General features: G+C 41.7%; 1 protein-coding gene across 3 annotated transcripts in view; it reads left to right on the top strand.

Annotated features, from left to right (window-relative positions):
- Positions 1 to 2,668: 2,668 nt before the first annotated feature.
- The window catches only part of pard3ba (par-3 family cell polarity regulator beta a), a 178,929-nt gene continuing 171,551 nt past the window's right edge, over positions 2,669 to 10,046 (top strand). For 2 of the 3 annotated variants that reach the window (XM_036127955.1, XM_012857330.2), the window contains exon 1: positions 2,669 to 3,166. In XM_036127955.1, the coding sequence (XP_035983848.1) occupies positions 3,050 to 3,166 (117 nt within the window). In that variant the 5' untranslated portion in view covers positions 2,669 to 3,049. The remainder of the gene's footprint in view (positions 3,167 to 10,046) is intronic. The other variant, XM_021313420.2, reaches the window with a different exon arrangement.

The following is a 10,046-nucleotide window of genomic DNA, read 5'->3' as shown; positions in this document are numbered from 1 at the left end:
AGTATGTTTACAGTTTTATGAACCACATGTTTTTCGGCTATGCTGTGAGGAACAGTTCATGTAGTTATAGTCAGTTCAAAGACAACTCCAGACCAGCTTTGCTGCATATTATTTTCACACGTTGTCATGTGTAAAGGTAACATTGCAAACTGTGTTTTGTAATTTGTTGCAGACCTAGACCACTTGAATGATTGTCGGTTGAGCTCAAAAAGTAGAGAGTAAATGATCTTGGATTTAAATTGTGATCATAAAAATTTAGTGAAAAAGTATGGTAATTTGTAGAGTTATTGACGCCGTACACTTTAAAAAGTGAAAAGCCTTTTTTTGCCGAGACATAGGTCCACATCATCACACTATTTTGAACCCAAAGATAATTGAGAATATTAGCAAACAGCATGCTTTTGCATGTAGGCTGTTGCAAACATCGTAGCATGATAGAGTTAATATTAGCTAACTTGTTAGCTAGCATGCTAATGTTACACGCCTGCGCAAATTCTCAGTTATCGGGGTCATGGCAACGGCAACAGACTTTCACCTGCTTTTTCTGAAAACATTTCGACACCTATATAGAAGTCTTTGTCAATTCTGGTGGCTCGCACTTGAGCTAATGCTAATGTTAGCAAGTTAGCAAATATTTAGGTAACCTTAGCATACAAGCTGCTGCATCATCGTGGACAGTTATTAGCCAACTTAGTTGCGTTACGTCCCATGATAATGTAAGCATGTTAAAAAAGAAAAGTGTGAATAAATAAGCAAAATATCTCAAGTAGACTTATAAGTCTGCAATACTTTTGAATACAATGATTTTGTTTCTAAACATGAGGTTTTCTCCCCTTCCAAATAAATGCACTCATGGGTTTTTTTTTATAATTTTTTGGGCATGTGTTAATGTGGCCATGCGTAATGTCCAATAAAATGCTTGCATTACTTCATTTTATATTTTTTATATTTACAACAGCAGTGTTATCTCAGACTTTAAAGTATCAATATGCTCCATGGATATAATATTTGATTTATGTTCCTCAGCGTGTGCAGTCGTTTGTTAGATTTTCAAGATGACTAATCACCCGAGAATCAGGTTCATTCTCAGTTTAGCTCCCACTCAAGCTGTGATGGGGGATGTAGTCCAGCCCAGATGTGAGTGCAGCACAACAAAGCATTAAAAAATTAAGCTTGATCTATTTTTAGCTGCGAGCCATAAAAAAGTAACAACTCATTAACATTTAAAAGGGTTTTCATTTTTAATGCTTGTTTGCTACGGGGATTTGTTTGACTTCTGCTATCAATAAAACATCTAAAATACAGTCTATGTCCAGTAGAAGGTGAACGTTTACGTGTCTCATTTAGAGAACTGGTCAGGGTGGGGCCAGTTTTATGGTTCCTTCAATAAAACGCAAAAAATTTGACGCTAGATTTGTTATTTTGAGAAGGCCTTCCAGATTGTAGTAGAGTACCAGCCTTGAACCGATAACTGTTTAAATGAAAGGACAGGCATTTCAGTTTTCAGATGAAAACCAAACAATTTTATCTTTCATCTCCCTACGTCTCAGCCTTCCGCAGCATAGGGTGGAGAGGCACATGTTCCTCCTGGCTGATTAAATATGACTGGAGTCAGCAGTGGAACAAGTGCTGGCAACAGTACCGTTGCGCTGACTGATGAGTCAGCAGCTGGGGGAGCTTATTCACTATATCACAAACCCTCGGGGGGCTGGAAACAGTGCTAAACTGGGCTATAATTCTGTTCTGTCCTGAAAAATCAGGGGGATTATGGACAAGTATGCAGGGTTTTATTTAAACGGTGATTTACTAATTACAGATGACCTCTTTCTTTCTCTTGTTCCACTTTCTTTCTTTACTCGTGAAACTCACCTTGTTTACTCTGGATGAGAGGAAAGAGATGTCAGTAGAAGCCCTTTTAGTTTCTGCACATTTTGGGTGAAATGCAGTGATGGTTGGAGGAGGGGGAGGGGGGGGCAGAGAGGAAAAAGTGCTTGTCCCAATTATGAATCCATTTGCAACGGTGCCTCTCTCTGACGTGATGGGGAGGAAATCCCAGAGAGCAAAACCAAACAATGTGAGGGAACGAGGTGCGGGGGCCTGTCAGCGGCTGCTAATATCCATAAAGGCAATTTCACAACACAACCTAATGACACAAAATGACAGAGAGTAATGGCGAGGTAATTAGAATCTGTGATGGGTGCGGAGAGAGTGGCAGGGGGATTAGAGTGAGGGGAGAGGTGTGCTTATGTGTTGTCTTTTCAAAGTTATGAACAGCAAGTATGTCCGAAAACAATTAGAAATGAGGATAACGCCAACAGCCTCCACCAGAAAAACAAGATTTCACAGTCTTGTTTGTTCTGATTACCTTGCATATAGGAAGACTATTTGCTACGTTTTAGCTAAAAACAGGCAAATGGATTGAACATTTTTCAGATTTTTATTTGCAAACAAATGTGTCCCACCTCACATTCTAATCTTAAATGTATATTCTTTATTAGTTGTAAGCAGAAAATCATAATAATTAACAGAAACAAACCCTGTAAAATGTGTATAATGTGTTTTCCCGATGCAGTTACTGTAATAAATAGATTTTTTTAAATAATATTGCAATGTACTGAGTGGACATGTGAGGTAAATAAAGGTAGTGTGCGCTCCTTTCCTGCAGGGCCAGAGGCACCGTGATTTCTTCCGGGTTTCTCACTCGCACTTTGTTTTGTTTGGGTGGATCAGCCGTCGGTTCAGCATGACCAGAAATACGTTTTCTGCTGCCGCAAAGGCCACTTTCTTCGAGTTCTGCTAGAATCAACATGTTTTCTGGGACTTTGCTCAGCAGAACAAGTCGGTAGCGTCAGAAAAAGTGTCCGTTCATCGTGATTTCACTCCGACCTGAGACACCTGTTGCTCCGGTTTCGACGGACAGGTGCCTTTCCTCTGAAACAGGGAGCAGCGTCGGCTCCTCAGACCTCTCACATTTGGGATTATATACATATTTTTTTCTCTTATCGTTGGCTTATTTTTCTTTAAACAACAGCGTTAAGTCGCAGCTGGCATGAAAGTTACTGTAACTTTCGGTGACACCGCGGTGGTGGTTCCCTGTAAAGCTGGATGGACCGTCCGGGAATTAATCGAACAAGCCACAAGGAGGTACCGCAGGATAATAGAGCAGGTAAAAACCCTCTTTTAAAACTAGACACATTTCATAAAGTACAAATATAATGTCGTTTATTTATAATGTGGTCGTATAAACACAGCCATAGTCATGTTTTCGCTCAAACAACTCTATTTCATTCCAGTCGTGCCTGTCATTTTGTGACAAACGCCCTCATACCTCAGCTAGGTGACTGGTCACGTGACACACCAACGGCTGAGGTTATGGTCCGTGACGTCACAGCTAACTTTAGCTAGCTTTAGCTGCTAGTTTGGTTAGCCTCCACTCTGGGTTGTGTTGATTTTAAATCTTTATTTAAAAATTTATTTTGAAAATTACTTTTATTTTTTTTATTTTCGCAAAACTTTCAGTGACAGTAGGTGACTCGGTACAGAAATACTTTTTGACTTCTTTGAAAATACATTTCAAATAATACCAAAGTAAAAAAAAAAAAAGTTTCAGGTCTTTTTTTTTTTTTTTTTTCATTTTCTATTTTTTAAAGGATTTGTTTCGAAAATAATTAAATGCTAAAAAAAAAACCAATTCTTTCTTTTTTTTAACAATAGTTCCCAACGTTCACACGTGTTTCTTTTAAAACATTTTCCTCGTGAATTAAATTACCTAATTTGAAAGTAAGCATAGGCCTATTTATTAAGAGGGGATAAAATAATACAAATACTTACTATAACCTGGTTACATAAGTGAAATGGGCACCTCTTGATTTAAAAAAACAAAACAAAGTTTTCAGGTTTTTTTTGACTGAAGTAACATCAACATTGGTTCTTAATTTTGGAATATTTGTGAATGAAAAATCTGTGCTGCAAAACTTTTTCAGATTTCAGATTTTGAGAACATCCCCCAACAGATAACTGGGATATGTGGTTCTGGAGTGGGGTTGCTCACTCCAAATATTTAATCATCTTCTGGAATCCGCAGTTTTATTTAATTAATTTATTTTTTTCCTTCTCTGTCTTTCTCTTTTCCTTTTTCCCACCTATTCTTCTAGCTGTCTCTTTTCTGTCGGTATGTCCATTTTTTTGAGAAAAGAGATTTCATACACACACTCTTATGTGCTTCAAAATGTAAACATTGTTAGTCATACGAGTTTAACGCAAGTCGTTTTTTTTTTCTTCTGTTTTTAAAGATGGAGTGCATGAACAAAGCCGCTGGCAAAAGAGAAGGGCAGAGGCCATAGCAAGCTGTGGCTTTGCATGCATTTAAGACAAATCAAAGTGTGTATTGTTGAAGATATACAACCTAGCATTAACCTGACAACAGCCAGCTGCATGTATCGCTCCGCCTAGCTCCACTCACATACATCTGGGACACCGCCATAGGCATTGCCTTTACTGAAGGCTGGGCCTTATCAAAACTCCTTGCATATGATTGGATAAGCCACTTGTCTGTCATGTTTATCGACGTGCTATTTCAACCACTCACACCGAAGCTAACCTGTGACGCTGATGAGACCGACGCCGGAAAAAAAACCACTTTTTTTTTTTTTATGTGTTTGCGGCTGTAGTGCAGGGTTTCCCGCAGCGCTATCTTGGCGAGGCGGCCGCGGAAAATGTGTCGTCCACCCCCCGCTCTGCGAGCCGGTCCGCGGAAAACGTGTCGTCCGCGCCCCGGAAAACAAAACTTGCCAAATCCGGTCGGGAGAAGGGCAAAAACATGGTTTCCACCAACAAAAGCCTTCAGAGCCGTTCTCTGATGTTTTTTTAATGAAACAATATCAGATAGATTGGACAACACGGAGGAAATAGCAGCATCAATGCTAACGCTTGCTTCCTCGATGCGAGCCGCCATTGTTGTTGGAATCTCACGGTGGCTTCTCCACTACGTCACATCCATGAAACACCCGCCCTGCGTCCTGATTGGCCAGACCAAAAATTTGGTTGGGGAAATCACTTTCAATCAGCCGTGTCCCAGATGTATGTGAGTGGAGCTAGGCGGAGCGATACATGCAGCTGGCTGTTGTCAGGTTAACCTAGCATAGCCAGACAGGAGAAAAGCAGAATCTAATCAACCATAAATCCATGGGGTGTGAATGCCACATTAAAGAAGCTCAGGACAAAATTGGAGCAAAAAAAAAAACATTCCCTTATTTAGAAGATATAGTTACTGCATTATGATTTTATGTGGATATATTCCATTTCATGTTCATTTAATTCAAACAGAATCTTTGTTGGTTTTGATGGACATGGCTTTCAGCTAATGAAAACCAAAAATTAAACTGGTCACATGACTAGAGTTCTACATGACACCAATAAAAAAATAATAGTTTTCATTATATAAGTGTGAACCTGCTGAAAAGTATGTCCATGTAGTGTCTTCTCTAGCCCCCAGCCGGTTGTGGCGGATGGCCGTTCACACTGAGCTTGGTTCTGGTTGTGCTGGAGGTTTTCCTCCCTGTTAAAGGGGAGTTTTGCTCTCCACTGTCGCCTCATGCATGCTCAGTATGAGGGATTGCTGCAAAGCCATCAACAATGCAGACGACTCTCCCTGTAGCTCTACGCTCTTTCAGGAGGAGTGAATGCTGCTTGTTAAGACTCGATGCAAACTACTGGGTTTCCTTAGAGAGGAAACTTTCTGACCAATCTGGATGATTTGATTGAATTTGACTTTATAAAGAGCCTTGAGATGACATGTGTTGTGAATTGGGGCTATATAAATAAAATTCTATTGAATTGGTTGTGGCTCCTTTGCATAAATTACTGCATCAGCCATGGCTCTGCAGAGATTCTATTAGCTATAAACCTTAATGATGAAAATTACCTGAACAATATGTAATGATTTCATATTAGTTTAACTTTTTTTTTAGTATAATTACTGAAATAATTAAACTTTTTCATAATATTCTAACTCTCTGTGAGGCAGCAGTAAATGTGCAAGCAAATTTTAGTAAAAAAAAAAAAAAAAAGAGCCTACACATAGCAGTTAGCTACCATTTTGTGTATTTAGTGGAAAACTGGTGTGAATTGTGACATTTCTTAACAATTTCCCCTGCTGTTGTTCATTTGGTGGTCATGCAGATATATTTCCTTTAAAGCTTTCCCACATTGTTCCACTCCAAGGTGAGTCACGGCTGCTCTCCACCCAGTCTCCGTTTGTAGGATGTTTGAGGCTTTGTTACCTTTTGGTGGGGATGAGGTGTGGAGCGTGGAGATAGAGCTGCCCTCTGTCCTTTTTTTCTTTAATTTAAGAATGAATTGAGGCTTCTCAGCAAAGAGTTGCTACACTGTCTGGAAAAGTATGGATTCAATCTAAATAGATAGAAAAGTTTGAAAAAAGTTAGTACTTCCAGACCCCCTTATTGTCAAAGACCTTACCTCAATCTCATTGTCTAAACGTTGACCTTCATTCCTACCTGCCTTCTTTTTTTTCTTCTTCTCCTCCTCCTTTCCTTGTACCTTACCTTACATCCTTTCTTGTATTCTTCCTTCCTTCCTTGCTGCTTGTTGTTTTTGTGGATCACACATTTAAAGCCCACCTACTGTTGATGCATTTTCCATAAATTTAATGTGAACGTCACTGTTTTTAATTTTAAGATGAATGGAAAGAATCAGAAATTCTGGAGTTTTACAAGTGCAGGGACCCTGTAAGGATGTTTACCCACCACTCACCCCCCGCATCCCTCTCCCCCCCCTGTATTCTGTATCCTTAATGTTGCGATCTCCTGAACATTAATCATTCTGCCGCTCTGACCTTTTTATTAATCAGCAGCGTGCGTGCGCGCGGGCTGTCGTTGCGCGATAGCGCGCCGCTGTGCCGTCTCCTCGAGGATGTTTGTGTTTTCCGGCTGCAGCCTCCGCTGTCTACCTGTACAATGGCTCCCCACTTTAAGCCCCCGATATCTCAGCGGGCAGGTGGAAGTTTACTGTTTGATGTCTTCAATGCGGCCACAGCTGGAGAGGTGCGTGGCGGACAGGAGGCTTTGTCCTGTGAGTGATTGGGGATTAGGATTGGTGACAGGCCCCGTTCTTATCGGTTGGCTGGTGCCCGCTCAGCCTGCCCACACTCCCTCCCTTGGGGGGGGGGGGTTCTGGTTCCGAGAAGCCTTGGAAGCGTGGATTGAGAGAGTGATTGGTTGCCTGGATGGCTCGATGGATGGCGTCCTCTCAGCGGAGAGAGGGGCACACCAACACCTAGATGGCCCCCCACACACACACACACACACACACGCCGGAGCTCATCCCTCTCAGTGATCCCCCTGAGCTGTCGAGTGTTTGCTTCACTGACAGCAGCAGCCAAGCCCTCTCTGCCCAGAGGGTCCCTGTTGACTCTGAGCGCGACACGCTGCGGTGCACAAGCTGCGCCGGGCTAAATGTGACCGTGTGATTAGATATCCGCCCGGGCCTCGATTGCTTCTCACAAGGCATGTTAATTAGCCGCTGATGCTAGCCGCTGACTCAGCAGTCCACGGCCTCTGCTAAAAAACGAGGACAAGTCCGAGCCGGGGCCAAACGGATGGGAGCAGATTAGCTGCCAGCAGAACCCATTTAGCACCAACATTAACTGCAGATCTCCTCGCTCGCTGACCCCTCCGCTGACAGCGGCAAAAAACCTGCGTCTAATCACCGCGGGCGTTGACGTGCGTTCCCGCCGCGCCGCGTAGACCGCCCCAATTAGCAGTTCGTTTAAACGCGTTCTCAGCCACATTCCCATCCTCCTGCTGCTCTCATCCCCCGCACTGCTGAGGAGAAACTCCTGAAACTATCTGGTTAAAGAAAATGTAGCTTATTATAAAGTGTGATCTGTAAGACATGCGTTTGCACGTTATCAGGACGGTGATAAAGTCTGTAGCAATGTTGCCGCGTTAGATGGGGGAGAAAAAATAAAGGATTGTGGGAGTGTGTAAAGTTTTACACCAAAGATGTTAAAATATGTGAAGCTCTGTGCAAAAGAGCGTTTCTTTAAATTTTGGTGAGAAAATGCTGAGAAAGTGGTATAGATATGAATAACTCTCCAAGTTTTATATAAATATATAGTACATAATAATGCCAGGGATCTCTTTTGGAGGCGATCAACTAAACCCTGTGACATTTTTTGAGTTTAATCTGCAGTTTTTTCTAGAAGGACGTCTGAAACGACTTGTTTTGTCTGTCTGAGCGTTCAAACAAGGAACAAGATGTTTCTCAAATGAAAAGATAGAGATTAAAGTCAGAAAAGTGAAACACCCCATTTTATTAAAGATTTTATTGAGATATTTCCTGTAAGATCAACCTAAATCATTCTCACGTGTCACCTGGGATGGAAGTCATATTTCCTATAAACAATCAGTCCTCTCCATCAACAACGTCTTAGTCACGTTTTTCAGAGTGCATCCTGTGTTTACTTCCTGGTTCCTCAGCCAATCATATAAGATTTCCCAGGGTTCCCAACACAGAGCGCAGCATTTTATGTTTTATCTTGGCCAAAGGGCAGCAGCCTGCAAACATGGAAGCCAGTAAGAGCGGCAGACCAGAAATAAAACATAATATAACATCAAAGACATGTCTTGTGGAAGTAAAAATTCACAACAGCAACACACCGTTTAAAAACGGCATATTAGATCTTTGTGTTTTAATGAGCGGTTGTACCGATTTCCTTTAAATCTAGAAGACTTATTTTGATACCCTTAATAACAATTTCGTAATCAGTCAAAAGTATGTTTTTTGACTGAATTTTGTAGATTATCTTAAAGTTAGGACACCCCATCACCTAATAGCCTATGTTAACTCCTATAGCTAAAATAACTCCTATGAGAAGCATCTGGTATCCATCAGAGCAAAGTTTAACCCAGTCCTCACTTTCAGAAGTGGGGTGTTTGATGGGATTTCCTGTGTGAAAACCCAGTTTCAAGTCCTGAGATGTTGATCTGGGCTTTGACTAGACCCACATTTCCTACTTCCCAGACAGTTCTTGGTGGATTTACTGGTTTGATGTAGGTCATCATCATGTCACGTGGTCCAGTTCAGCTTTTATTAATTTATTTAACTGATGGTCACCAGTCCTAAGCATGACACTTCCCAGTTGGCCCTAATTGCTTTTCCCGGAAGGCTGCATTTGGTTGCTGCCAAACATGTCGCCTCTCCAGATCGTTCAGTTTTAGACTCATCTTGGTCAAATGTTTAACATTTCATATGGAAGGTAAAATTGCTCCTCCTCTTTTTCTGGCTGGGATTTACCAGGGTTAGTTACCAGAGGCACTTTCCCTCCATGCCAGCGATAGGTCCTGTGAAAACAATATATGGGGGTTTCTGGACACTTCTTTTAGCATCTTGCAGTCTGTTTGCAGGACGAACTTGCCTGGGCAGCCATACCTGGGTGGTTGGCAGTAATTTTGAACATCCCATCGGTACAGCGGAATGGCTGTTTTTTGTTTTTTTTTTCTTCAAATTAAAAGCCCTCAGACAGCTCTTTGGGTTCCCACCCTGGTGGTTACATTCTCTTCAACAGCCCCGAGCACCAGACTAAATGTATTTAAACCCTGGAAACCTCTTTTTAAAAATGCAGCGAAACAGGCCTACAACTCTTGTAGGCCTGATGGGGAAACGCCTTTTTTGTAACTTTATTTTAACCATTTGATATTTATTCCCCACCAATAATAAAACATTAAATTGAAATACAGAAATGGATCAAAAGTCTTCATTTTATGCTGTTACTCAGAAACCAGCTCGGCACTGAAACCCTCTTTCTGTGAGTAGTTGTCGTCCAGCGTCGTCTGGCTTTGTGAGTCCCAGCTCGCCTGTGCAGAATGCATCCTTCTAGTTCAATGTAACCGTTCCAGCCTGCTCCCGATTCTCCTCCTCTGCACGTTTATGTCAACTTTAGGCCTGGCTGGATGTCTGACGTGTTGGCGTGGACGGGTTTGTAAAAGTAAGTACTGTCCTGCTGCCAGACAGGCAGCTGGTGGCCT

This window comes from Fundulus heteroclitus, chromosome 24 (assembly GCF_011125445.2).
Source record: "Fundulus heteroclitus isolate FHET01 chromosome 24, MU-UCD_Fhet_4.1, whole genome shotgun sequence".
Taxonomy (NCBI): Eukaryota; Metazoa; Chordata; class Actinopteri; order Cyprinodontiformes; family Fundulidae; genus Fundulus; species Fundulus heteroclitus.
The sequence above is the reverse complement of the archived record's forward strand: the minus strand, read 5'-3'. Positions and strand labels throughout refer to the sequence as shown.